This window comes from Loxodonta africana, chromosome 9 (assembly GCF_030014295.1).
Source record: "Loxodonta africana isolate mLoxAfr1 chromosome 9, mLoxAfr1.hap2, whole genome shotgun sequence".
NCBI lineage: Eukaryota > Metazoa > Chordata > Mammalia > Proboscidea > Elephantidae > Loxodonta > Loxodonta africana.
Genome location: NC_087350.1, coordinates 110,718,184 through 110,731,931, shown reverse-complemented (window position 1 = coordinate 110,731,931; position 13,748 = coordinate 110,718,184). Strand labels below are relative to the sequence as shown.

Sequence of the window (13,748 nt, the reverse complement as noted above, 5' to 3'; positions counted from 1 at the left end):
AATGGCTTAAATACATCCATAAAGAGACAGAGTGACAGAATGGATTAAAAAAACAGGACCCATCCATATGCTGTCTACGAGAGACTCATATTAGAAACAAAGACATAAATATATATTTAAAAAAATATATATAATATAAATACGTATGTACATATGTGTGCATATACTTATATATACATACATATATCTCAAGCAAACAACCAGAATAGGAATGGCAGTGCTAATCTCAGATAAAATAGACTTCAAAACAAAATGCACCATAAAAGACAAGGAAGGACAGTATATAATGACATTATATAATGATTACAATCCACCTTCCTTATTCATTTTCTAGCTTTCACATGCCTCGAGACAATTGTAAATACCATGGATTGGGTCAGGCGCACCTTAGTCCTCAAAGAGACATCTTTGTTTTTTAACACTTTAAAGAGGTCTTTTGCAGCAGATTTACCCAATGCAATACATCATTTTTGATTTCTTGACTGCTGCTTCCATGGGTGTTGACTGTGGATCCAAGTAAAATGAAATCCTTAACAATTTTAGCCTTTTCTCCATTTACCATGATGTTGCTTATTGGTGCAGTTGTAAGGATTTTTGTTTTATGTTGAGGTGCAATCCATACTGAAGGCTACAGTTTTTGTTCTTCATCAGCAAGTGCTTCAAGTCCTCTTCACTTTCAGCATGTGAGGTTGTATCATCTGCATAACGCAGGCTGTTAACGAGTCTTCCTCCAATCCCAATGCCCTGTTCTTCTTCATACAGTCCAGCTTCTCAGATTAGTTGCTCAGCATACACACTGAATAGGTATGATGAAAGAATATAGCCCTGACGCACACCTCTCCTGATTTTAAACCACACAGAATCCCCTTGTCTGTTTGAACGACCGCCCCTTGGTCTATGAACAGGTTCCTCATGAGCACAGTTGAGTGTTCTGGAATTCCCATTCTTTGCAATGTTATCCATCATTTGTTATGATCCACAGTCGAATGCCTTTGCATAGTCAATAAAACACAGGTAAACATCTTCCTGGTATTCTCTGCTTTCAGCTAAGATCCATCTGACATCGACAATGATATCCCTCATTCCATATCCTCTTCTGAATCCAACTTAAATAGAAAAAGAATATTAGGTAATAACTAGTGAAATTAACTGTGGAGTTAATAGTAATATACCAATGTTGGTTCCTTAGTTGTGACAAATGTACCACAATAATGTCAGTTGTTAACTATCAGGGAAATTAAGTGAGTCATATTGGAACTCTCTGTACTACCTTTGCAACTTTTCTGTATATCTAAAACTACCGTAAAATAAAAAGTTTATTTTAAAAACAGTGACCGACTGATTTAATTTTCATTTCCCATCCCACCCATCCCTTGAGGTATTTCCTGCTGAGATGTCCAATTGATAAGCAGTCAGTATGAGAAAAACAAGAAGAGGGAACCAAATGAGAGGCTTTCTTTCCTGTGCCAGACTATTAACTCCAGGCAGAGGGAGTGGGTTTTATCTTGTTGCTCTTGGAGGAAGTCCTCTGGAATCCAGCCAAAAGTCCTAAAGGCAAACAAAAATGTTACATATTTACGCATCTCTGTTGCCAACAAGGATTCAATTTGAGCCCTAACCCTAACCCAAGTACGCTTTAAACTTGGTTGAGTACTCACAACTCTAAGTGGTATTTCCATGTACCCCATTCATTACAGTTACAATTATACAAGACTGACTTTTTACACAGTCTTTACAGATACCAAGTGCAACTATGGGATTGTATTCCATAATATATCTAACACTCTAAAAAAAAATCTACTGTCACTAAACCCTGAGATGATGGCAGGAAGCCCCCTCTGCTAGCTCAAGGGAAAGCCCAAACCTAGAATGTCATGGGCGAAGGCTTCTCCAACCAGGAAACTCCTGAGAAGTGGGGAAAAGTTAGCCTGCGAATAGGCATTCCAGGCAGAAAGGAAAACATGGGCAAAGGCGTAGATCAAGAGGACAAGGCGGACTTATACAGTTTTCAGAACTGCAGCAATTTAGTATGCTGGAGTATAAATGGTACAGTGGGAAGTGGTAAGAAATAAGGCTGGAGACATAATGCTTCAAATATATTTTAGGATGTCCCACGTAGGAAGGGGAAGTCCATGTGGAACAAATATAAAGTGTTATATGTAAGCACAGACTGCAGACAGGTCTGATGCCTGGCCCTACTAGAGATGTGGTGTAACAGAGAAATGACCTTTGAGTCATTCAGTGTCTCACCAAAGGACCTCCACTGACAATCCCAACCAAAACCAAACCCACTGCCATGGAGTCAATCCTGACTCATAGCAACCCTATAGGACAGAACAGAACTGCTCCATAGGGTTTCTAAGGCTGTAAATCTTTACAGAAGCAGGCTGCCACATCTTTCTCCTACAGAGCGACTGCTGAGTAAAAACCACTGACCTTTCGCTTTGCAGTAGAGCACTTCAACCACTGTACCACCAAGGCTCCTTACATAAGATATAGTTCCATTTATATATAGTTCAAAAACAGGTAAAACTAAATAATACATTGTTCACAGGTATATACATAGGTGGTAAAAACTTACAAAGAAAAAAAGGAATGATTAACCCAAAGTTTGGGGTACAGGTTAACTGGGACAAGGGAAGAGGATACAACTGAAGAAGGGCATGTAGCGAGCTTCAAAAACATTAGAAATGCATTACTTTATAAATTGAGTGGTAGATACATAGTTACTCATTTATTATTATCTTTAAAGACACATATACAAACTTTTTTATATAGCTATGCATAATATTTCAAAATTTTAAAAAGGACTAAAATGCAAATATTAAAAAAACAAAAAACCTAAGTAGTCCTATCTCAACTTTCTTGCCTAATAACTGGGACATCTCAGACAAATTATACTCTACATCTTGGTTACTTGATCTGCAAAAAATGGGGAAACTGAGTCTCACAGAAGATAATAGCATTTCTAACATTACCTTTCAAGAATATTATGATGACCCAATAAAATAACATATGAAAGCACTTAGTACAATTCCTGGTACATAATCAGCAGTCAGTGGAATCCATGGGTGGTACAAATGATTAACTTACTCAGGTGCTAACCCAAAGTTTGGAGGTTCCAGTCCACCTAGAAGCGCCTTGGAAAAAGGGCCTGGCGATCTCTTCTGAATAATCAGCCACTGAAAACTCTATGGAGCATAGTTCTCTGATGCATATGGGGTCACCATGAATTGGCATTGACTGAAAGGCAACTGGTTAATAAGCAGTCAATAAACATTAGACGTCTCTGTCTTAGTTACCTAGTGCTGCTATAACAGAAGTAGCACAAGTGGATAGCTTTAACAAAGAGAAATTTGTTTCCTCAGAGTAAAGTAGGCTAGAAGTCCAAATTCAAGGTGTCAGCTCCTGGGGACGGCTTTCTCTGTCAGCTCTGGAGGAAGATTCCTTGTCCTCAAACTTCCCCTGGTCGAGGAGCTTCTCAGGCACAGGGACCCTGGGTCCAAATGACGTACTCTGCTCCTGGTGCTGCTTTCGTGGTAGTATGAGGTCTCCCAGTCTCTCTGCTGGCTTCTTGGTTTTATATCTGAAGAGGCTGCCTCAAGACACAATCCAATCTTGTAGACTGAGTCCTGCCTCACTAACACAACTAGCCCATCCTCCCTCATTAACATCATAGAGGCAGAATTCACAACATACAGGAAAATCACAGGATACTGGGAATCATGGCCCAGCCCAACTGATACATACATTTTTGGGGGGACATAATTCAATCCATTATTTTTAAGTCTCCATTATTTTTACTATTGTAGCAGATATTCAGTGAATGCTAATTTCCCTTCTTTCTCTCAGAAAGGGAAGAATAGCCAGCACAAATGTGGGTCTACCCTGAATTCCAGCAGAAGAATCAAGCAGAGCCATTAGTGTGTTCGTAGCTTGCTGCATCACTACCGTATTTTTTCAATTCTAAGATGCACATTTTCTGGCATTTTAATTTTCTAAAATTGGGGTTGCATCTTAAAATCAATGTGCAATATAATATAGTAGGTTTTCCTCCAAGAAACCGCTCATTAAAACAAAGATGTGTCTTAGGATTTAACAGTGTCTCAGAATCAAGGAAATAAAGTAATTATTACTCTGTTGCCATAGCAGGCATGACAGTTTTACGACAAGAATAGCTAAGCTCCTAGGGAGTCCAGGCCTTAGGTTTTCTCTGTTGCAGCAAATCCACCACAATGGTCATAACCTCTGAAAGGTTGTGGGTTTTCTATTAATACCCGATTGTTCCCAGGCCTCTGCAGCCCATAGATACAAGTGAGCTAAACTGCAACAGCCCCCACCATTTTGCTGGTTCTAAACCCTCAGTGCCAAGCTTCAGGACTTCAGCATCCCCCCCTCCCCGCCCGAGGCTTCCCAGTTACTTCTGGGAGTCCCATATGCCCAGGGCCAGCACTTCTATGTGCTTCTGCTGTGCTCTCTGTAGAGCGCCATTCTGTGCCCACCCACTTGAGGAAGATACTCCTGCTGCCAGTCCTGGCCCTGCCCTCTGAGAACACTGCCTCCCAGTTTAGGAGGTGTATCAACCAGTACTCAAAATATGAACACCTTCCAGATAATTTTTCCTGCTTACTTAAGGGTCACAATAGACATCTACCACAACCTCGTCCAAGTAATTTCAGTACTTTGCAGACATTTCCACAGCACAGGCAGTGCCATTATTGGAACTTCATGTCATTCAGAGATCATGTTGGTTGGGCAGGGGCATAGGCAGTGAGAAGCAAGTATCAATGTCATCCTTTTACAATCCTCTGTTCCCTCATAGGTTATCCTTTGCTTCTCTAGAGCCTGACTAGAGAACCATGCCCAGCCCTCAGTTCCTTGGCAGAGCAAAGATGATCTGAATCTACCAGCTCAAAACTGACCAAGTCTTTTCTGACTCATGTGCCAGTCTGCCCACTTTCTTCTCTCAGATGACTGCCCTTGTTGCCCCTAGGACTTATCTTCCAGGGTGCTTGCTATCCTTGTCCAACGCGTAAAGGTCAAACCACCTGGGAAGAAAGGCTCTTCCCCCTCACTTTCCCCATCCAAATGAGAAAAGAGAATGAGAATTCCTTCCATTGTGAATTTCCCCCTAAAGTCTGCCCATATTGTCCTTTATTTAGCTTAGTTCATGGGCTTCCTTGCCCTTCATCCTCAGCTTTCAGAGAGAAGTTTCTGGTTCAGGGTGTGGGAGCAATCCTAGAACCACTCAAGCTTCCTCAAGCAATGAAGGAAAAGTCTACTCTCTGGAACAAAATCACAATCAGTGATCATGGAAGTGGCATTCGAGAAATCAAACAACGCATCACCCTGGGCAAATCTGCTGCAAAAGAACTCTTTAAAGTGTTAAAAAGCAAAGATGTCACCTTGAGGACTAAGGTGCGCCTGACCCAAGCCATGGTATTTTCAATCACCTCATATGCATGCAAAAGCTGCTCAACGAAGAAGGAAGAGCAAAGAAGGACTGATGCATTTGAACTATGGTGCTGGTGAAGAATACTGAACATATCAAGGACCGCCAGGAGAAAGAACAAATCTGTCTTAGAAGAAATATGGCCAGAATGCTCCTTAGAAGCCAGGATAGTGAGACGTCATCTTCCTTACTTTGGACATTTATCAGGAGGAACCAGTCCCTGGAGAAGGACAGCATGCTCGGTAAAGCAGAGGTTCAGCAAAAGAGAGGAAGACCCTCAATGAGATGGATTGACACAGTGGCCGCAACGATGGCCTCAAACGTAACAATGATCGTGAGGATGGCGCAGGACCAGGCAGTGTTTCGTTCTGTTTACATAAGGTCACTATGAGTTGGAACTGACTTGACAGCACCTAACAACAACAACCTCTAATAAGGAAAATCCTGTCCAATGGTAACACCTAATTTTTTTTTTTTAAGTAATGAGTCTAAGTAGGAGGGGTGCTGAAAGGAAAAGTCAGCTTAGTCCTAAACGAAGATCAACTTATCGCTGAGGATTGATGGCAATGATCCTTGGAGCTATAACTGCAGCCAGGATTCCTGTTCGTGCTGGAGAATATCTACAGGGAGGGTGCATGTACTATTGATGGAGTTGGGCTATGACGTGAGATAGCAGTGAAAATAACTTGCAAAGTAAAATCAAATATTCTGGCTTCCTGCAAGAAAAGCCCAACTACCAATTTTCCCCTCCGACTCTCGAAACATTCTGACTGCATTAGGGTTTCAACTCTGTGTGTTATTTTCAGACCCAATTAAATATTTAAACTTTTTTTTCCTGGTTATTCCACTAAAATGAACAAAATGTTCATAGTAGTAGTTCTTGTAATGAAAGAAACAAAGCCCCAGAGAACTCATTTTGGTTAACTCTAGCAGTGCAAATGGCGTGGCTGCAAGGCAAACTGGCAGTTCTTTAGAAGCAGTCTGAACCACCAATGCAGACTATTTTACAGATTAATGTAATAGGGAAGCTCCATACTGACCATTTATAACAAAAGTAGTCAAATGGTTAAACCAGCTGGAACTAGTACAAGTTCCTAATCATTTCCAGACGCTACAGTCTCCCTTTTTTCTTCCCCAAACACCCAGACCTAGTGAAGGGTAAGGCTTTGCTTTTACATTCACGTTTCAATAATTTATTATAAAACATAATATATACAGGCTTCTAAACATTAAGGAGGGAGCCCTGGTAGCACAGTGGTTAAAGTACCTGGCTGCTAACAGAAAGGCCAGTGGTTCAAACCTACCAGCCACTTCATGGGAGAAAGATGTGGCAGTCTGCTTCCATAAATATTTACAGCCTTGGAAACACTATGGGGCAGTTCTACTCTGTCCTCTAGAGTCACAAGGAGTCAGAATCAATTCAACGATAATGGGTTAGTTTGTTTGTTTAAACATTAAGAGAAAAAAAAATTATTTTGTTGTACCACTTGCTTTTACATTTATAAAGGAAATCAGATAACACATTTGGATTGGTTTAACTCCATCACCCCTACTAGAAAAATTATTCAAAGTTCATTCTTTACTAAAAATGGGTCAGAAATGTCTTCCTTGGAAACAAAGCATAGTAAGCCATTGCAGGATTAAAAGTAACTCTCAAGCTCTTTCTTCACTGGTTACTGAGTCAAATATTTTGGCTATTTTTAGTACCTAAATAAATAGCAACAAAAAGCTTTCAGTGCCAGATAAACAATTTTGTGGAATTTTTTTATGTAATATAAAGATTATTTCATTGTCTAATCTAGAGACGTGGAATTCAGAAACCACTGGGAGAGTTTGCTATTTTATACCTAAAGGAATAGTGTATTCAAACAATTGGGTTAGAATCACTATAAATTAAATTTCATTTGATAGATTTATGAGTTAAAAGTGTTTTCATGATATAAATGTGGTTTTGTGTGTGGTTACGCATAATCCTAATAAAACAGATTGTGCCATCATGATGCTCATTTGTCCATGTCTGTTCTGGAGGATAGAACATTGCCAGCTAGAACACCCTTACCAGAAACCATGTCTTCATTTGCGATCTGGAGACCAAGTCACTGACAAAGGCCAAGTCTGTTTTGCTATGAGGTGAACCCACTAACCTATCAAAAGGAATCAAAGCTTAACAAAGAAGGATTTCATACTTTGAATTGAGGGGTGAGAAAAAAAAGAAACGAGAAAATAGGCAGCAAGACAGGTGACCGAAACAATCGAGAGAATGATAATCAAGTGCAAGTTCAGATCTGGTGACTTGGAATCTCAACTTTGTGTGTTCAGTGTTATTTAGCTTAGTTCATGGGCTTCTTTGCTCCCTTCATCCTCAGTTTTGGAAAAGGAGTGTTATCAACTGAATTTTGTCCCCCCAAAATATGAATTCAAATTCTGGCCCCTAACCCTGTAAATATGATCCTGTTGGGAAACAGGATTTTCTTTGTTATATTACTGTAATGTACACTAATAATGCATGCTTCTACGTTTGTTTGCCAACCATGCCCTCTCCCTGTGAGGTATTTTTGTAAGTACACTATGCTAATTTTTTTTACAGCAACATGTAAAAAAAAAATTGGTATGAAAATACCTCTCAGTGGGGAGGGCAAGGCTGGCAAACAAACATAGAAGGCAGGCATTATCTGTGTAAAAATATGGTAATTAGGCCATACCTGAGTAGGGTGGGTCCTAAATCTAATCACTTCCCAGTTATAAAAAGAGCAGAATGGACACACATACACAAGAAGACAGACACCATGGGAGGATCATCTACAAGCCAAGGAACCAAAGAACGCCCTGAGCTACTGACAAGGAAGGAATCAACACTGCCGAGACCCTGATTTGGACTTTTAACCACTAGAGCTGTAAGAAAAGAAATTTCTGTTGTATTTGTGTTACAGCAGCACTAGGTAACTAAGACAAGGGGTTTCTGGTTCAGGACCTGGGAGCATTACTGGAACCACTAGCATTTCTGCCAGCAGTAGAGGAAAAATTTACTCTCCCGAACAAAAGAGCTTTTAGGGAGCCTTGCTACCCTTTTCAAGGCTTTATACACATAGCCAAATCCCTCATCAGCCTTCCTATTTCCAACAAGAAGGATTCTTATCTTTTACTCTAAATAAGCACACACTCCAGAGTGAGACAATAATAAACACTACTGAGTTAAGTACATGAAAGGGTTATTGAATATAAACCCAAAGGAGGGCTGGAGTTGATTTGGATACACAGCTGGAGGCTTTACTGTAGCCACAAAGCCATGAGTATGGCAAATCGCTGACATTTGCTGAGAATCATTTTATGTTCCACAAGATTATGCTTGCAAGGACTACCAGAATAGCCAACAAAATTACTAAAACTAAGACTTGTTCAAGGATATTCCCTGGTAATGGGCAGCCAGTTATTTTTCCATTACATAAAATACAAGCGCTGAGTAAAAATAGAGGACATAGTGGACTGCCATTCTTACAGACTAGACCCAACTGCTACTCTACTGTGCAGACCACCTCCCACAAGTGGTAACCATGTATGATGGGCAGGCATACTTTCAGAAATGTGAGTGTATGCAAGAAAAAAAAAAGAAAATGCAATTGCAACAGTGAAAAATCCATGTTACTGTCCATTTGCGTATACTGAATCCCCTCTCAGGAGTCCCTGGGTGGTGCAAATGGCTAATGGGTTCTGTTGCTAGCTGAAAGACTGGAAGTTCCAGTCCACCCAGAGGCACCTCGGAGGAAAGTCCTGGCTAGCTATTTTCAAAAAGTCAGCCATTGAAAACCCGATGAAGCACAATTCTACTCTGACACACATGTGGTTACCACGACTCCGAACTGACGACATGGCAACTTTTTTTAAATCCTGTCTCTCCTAAAGTCTCATAGCACAACACACAGTCTTTGTTTTTATTAAGCTCAAATTTGATAAAACCGGTACAGATTTGCTGGTTCTCCCTCCCCCCTCCCCCCCCCAACTACCAAAAATAAGACAATTGTGACATCTCGGACTTGCTTTGAGCCCTGCTATTCTAAGCCTCTGGCACAGTTGATACTTGCCTGGGATCATGTTTGTCATTTTTGGACTCTGAGCTCTAGGAGCCTTCAAATTCACTTTATGAGTGGCACTTAGTTGCGCAGGAATCCCTTTGAGAACCTGAGAAGGAAAACGGGGAAGAGGACAAGCCTGAATACTTCGGCGTAGCAGTTCTTAGGCTAGCTACTGGAGTTTTTCTAACGTTTCTGTTAGCACAAAGGGTTCAACTGATTTTCAAGGCTTTGAAAATGGTGGCTTGGTGGAAAATCCAGAAGGGGAGCCAGACAATGACTTAGTTTGGAGGTCAGGCCTTGTTACCTACTGTGGCAGGACAGTAAACCCCTCTCCTCTCCGGCAACAACAGCGGCGCCACCTACCTCACCAGATACTCGTGATGCTCAAATGCCAAGAGCGTCTGCGCCCCCGGACCAAGCAGCTTCCGTAGGATCCGGCCGCCTGGCCGGAAGTCCCACCTCCCTGACCCAACCCAACCCAGCGACCCCCGGAAGTCGACCTCACAGGCCGAGGCGCCCACCCCTGAGGCCAGGGCTGATGCTCCAGCTAAGGTGTGTGTGTTCACCCGCCTTGGTATGGATCCTTCCAGCCCAGAATCCGATACCAAAGGCCTCCACTTCGACTCTGCCCGCCAAGATTATTTCTCCGCTGGGCAAGAGTTGGACTCACTCTACCAAGAATTGGACCTGGACTCCCTTAATGAAGATCTCTTTTCCTGCTCCGTTCCAGATACCATGACAGAGGCCCCTGCGGGCACATCTGAATCACACATGACTTCTAAACCAGAGGATCTGACAGAGGCTCAGCAAAAGGAGCTCAACTTAGAGCTCACTGAATTGGAAGCAGAGATTGTAACCCTACGCCATATGCTCGCAGCCAAAGAGAGACACTGCAGAGAGCTCAAGAGGAAGCTGGGCCTCACAGCCTTGGTGGGGCTGAGGCAGAATCTGTCCAAGAGCTGGCATGATGTCCAGGTCTCCAATGCCTACCTGAAACAAAAGACGTCAGCTGCCCTGTCTACTGTGGGCTCTGCCATCCGCAGGAAGCTTGGGCGCATGAAGTCGGCCACATTCAAATCTTTTGAAGGTCTCATGGGGACTATCAAGTCGAGAGTCCCTGGCGGCAGGGAGCTTGGCAGCGACTGCCTTCTTTCTCCAGCGGGGAGTGGGGATGATCCGCACCCAATTCCGGGAGGTGGGAATGACCTGTTTCCGGAGCCGGAATGAGCCCCTTGGTAACCTTACCTGGCCACCAAACCCGTGCAAAAAATCTCCTTCCCTCATCACAATTGCAACTCCACCCGACAAAATAAGCAACCAAACCACAGTGGTAAAATTAATCCAGGAAATGGACAGACTCCAGTTTTGAGAAAAGTAATGTACATAGATTTTTTCCTGCTGTTGAGTGAGATAGAAAACGATAGTTTTGTACGTGGCCGTTTTACACTGAAGTTCGTAGGTAAAATGCATCACTGTGCTAGCCTTCCTGGGGTTGTATTTAAATGGACAAGACAGTGACTCCAGAAGAGGTTTTAGGCCAAAGCCCAAACTCTCTTTTGGAAAACTGTTCCATCAGAACGCCAAAGTAGACTTCTGTTCAGGACTGGGGAAAGGTATGAAATCATCTGTACTTTTACCCCCTCCCCATTTTCTTCCCTCCCTGTGTCCCAGAAGGAACAGTCGACTTGAAAACCTGGCTTACAATTTTTATTTTAAGATGATCAAGAAGGTGGTCCATTTTCTCCAAGATTCCCCAAAAGAGGAAAAAATATGTATTAGTAGTGGACTAATTGTTACACTGTTATGTCTTTTATAAAACTTGGTTTTTTTCTAAGTTCCTAATTAAGCTAAGCAACTTTAGCCTCAATTTAGGAGATTGTTACTACTTTGGCCTTAAGCTGAAATTGCAACTTACATTGCCTTGTGCTTTTGTCATCTTTTTATATGTCAGAATGATAGGTCTGACGTTTAACCCTTGCGGCACCATGCCTCTGCCACAGCAGCATGCTACTTAAAAAGAAGGAAATCGCTTCTCTGTTCTTCAGCGATTCCTAGTTAGTTACCACCTCCCACTGAAGGGGTGGAGGGGAAACAGCCAAGTTCAAGAAAGATAAACCCCTCTTCTAAGCAACCCTTAACAGGGAATGCCCATCTCTGTAATGCTGGCTGTTATGCCTTTGAATAGACCTAACCCTGGTCAGCTTGACTCCAGTCTGTCCTGGTTTATAGCTAACCCTAACTGAGAAGGAAACAGGACCTGCCCTTCCCAGGACAGGACCGGGGAGGGGGATGTCAGGATAGCAACAGCCTGGTTTGGTTTGTTCAAACATTCTGATACCTGATTTTCACAGGAGCTACACATGGGGTTGCCATGAATTAGAATCAACAGCAAGTGGTTGGATTTTTTGGTTTTATGGTGGTTTTTTGCTTTTCAATTTTCAAAATGCCATGACTTGGCAGCTTCCTTCATTCTTCCAGTCACACTGCTTGAGGTAGAAGTTTGTGTCTTTTGGACTCTAAGCAGGGAGACTAGGACCTTTATTTGCTTGGGTACATATCAATAACCTCTCACTTCCTAAAGGTAGCCCCCCACCCCCCATCCTACAAAGGCGATTCTATTTTGTTGATTCTTGAAAACTCCCCTCTACATTCCTTTGGTTTCCCTACAAGCAAAACCAAATACCACTATAAATGCAAAAGGACTTGGGAAGCTGTAAAGCCACTGATGTATCCCAACCCTCACAGATTTGTGAAAACAAAGTTTTGTTTGGATTAAACAAGATGGTCAGCTATTTTACATGTTTGTCTTGTTGTTGTTGTATTTATCAACCAAAATGGTTTTCAGTGCTGGAGAACTAGAGTTGAATCTGCAGCACGCAAAAAGCAAAAGTAATCCAACAGGCAAAGATTTTGACCTTATATTACAGAAAGGCTTGTTTTAGTGAAAATCTCAGACTGACATCATAGGCCAAACCCAGAATATGTTCTCTTTTATTTAATAATTCATACAAATGCAACAACAATTTCCCCCAATAAATTCTCAATTCCACAAGAGCAGTAAAGGGCATGCATGTTTTGTTCATTGTATTCCCATGAAGGCATAGGGTAGATGTTCAGTAAATACGTGTTGAATCAATGAAGCAATCAATATCACATACTTCAGACATTTAATCTCGGATCCAAGAGATAGCAACACCAACAGGTCGACAAGTTCTTCCTGCTTTTAAGCAAAGCATTTTACTTCTCTATGCAAAAAAAATTTGAGACCCTAGTATGTGTCATGCACTGTGCCACGCCCTGAAGGCACAGAAATTAATTAGACATGGCCCTTGCTCTCCAGAAACACTCAGATTTTTAAGTCGTTACAATTCCCTGCAATAGATGCTAAAATAGAGCTCTGTTCCGGAGACAAAGGAAACCCTGAGGAAGGGGTGTCAATTCTGCCTTAGTAGGTTAGAAAAGGCTTCAGAAGGCAGAAAGTCTTAGTAGGAGTTCACCAGACAAGAGTAGAACATTCCAGACAATATCCAGAGGAACTGAGTCATGAAGGAATGTAACAGAATGGCATGTTCCAGGAAATACCAATAGGCCATTGTGGCTGGAGAGGGAGGGGAAGTGGTGAGAGATGAGGACAGAGAAATAAACAGGAGCAAGATCATAAATGAGGAGTATTATATGCTCTCTCAGCGAGCCCTGGTGGCACAGTGGTTAAAGCACTCAACTGCTATGCAAAAGGTTGGTAGTTCAAACCCACCAGCCGCTCCACAGGAGAAAGATGTGGGTTTGGTTTAAGGTTTTTTTTTAGATATGCTATCTCAGAAATTACTATTTAATGCTGCAGGAAATGAGCAGACATTGAAGACACTTAAGTTAAAAAGTTAACAATCCAAATTGTGTCTTAGATGGAGCATGCTGGTCACAATAGAAATAGATTGAGAAGTATTTAAGAGGTAAAATCTCCAAGACTTAGGAACTAACTGTATAGGAGAGAGGGATGGGTAAATTTTAGAGATGATAAAACTAGTTGTTGAGGAGTCACTTCCAACCTGCTCAAGGCGGCCCCGTGTGCGTCAGAGTAGAACCGTGCTCCCTAGGGTTTTCAGTGGCTGGGTTTTTAGAAGTAAATCACCAGGCCTTTCTTCTGAAGCTCCTCTGGATGGACTCCATCCTTTCAGTTAGCAGGCGAGTGTGTTAACCATTTGGACTACCCAGGGACTCCAGCGTAT

The 13,748-nt window shown here is 42.0% G+C and overlaps 1 protein-coding gene across 2 annotated transcripts; it reads left to right on the top strand.

The window, feature by feature from the left end:
- The first annotated feature begins 10,088 nt into the window (after window positions 1-10,088).
- TPD52L3 (TPD52 like 3) lies at window positions 10,089-12,631 on the top strand. 2 transcript variants are annotated; one of them, XM_023545337.2, is made up of 2 exons: window positions 10,089-10,609; window positions 12,627-12,631. In XM_023545337.2, exons 1-2 carry the CDS (start codon window positions 10,099-10,101, stop codon window positions 12,629-12,631), a joined length of 516 nt encoding a protein of 171 aa, XP_023401105.2. In that variant the 5' UTR covers window positions 10,089-10,098. The 2 variants fall into 2 exon arrangements, with proteins under 2 accessions (XP_023401105.2, XP_023401104.2); XM_023545336.2 differs by lacking the exon at window positions 12,627-12,631 and having other exon boundaries at window positions 10,089-11,337.
- The last annotated feature ends 1,117 nt before the right edge of the window (window positions 12,632-13,748 follow it).

Coding starts and splice junctions, on each gene's coding strand:
- TPD52L3 (XM_023545336.2), top strand. CDS start 10,099: ATGGATCCTTCCAGCCCAGAATCCGATACCAAAGGCCTCCACTTCGAC.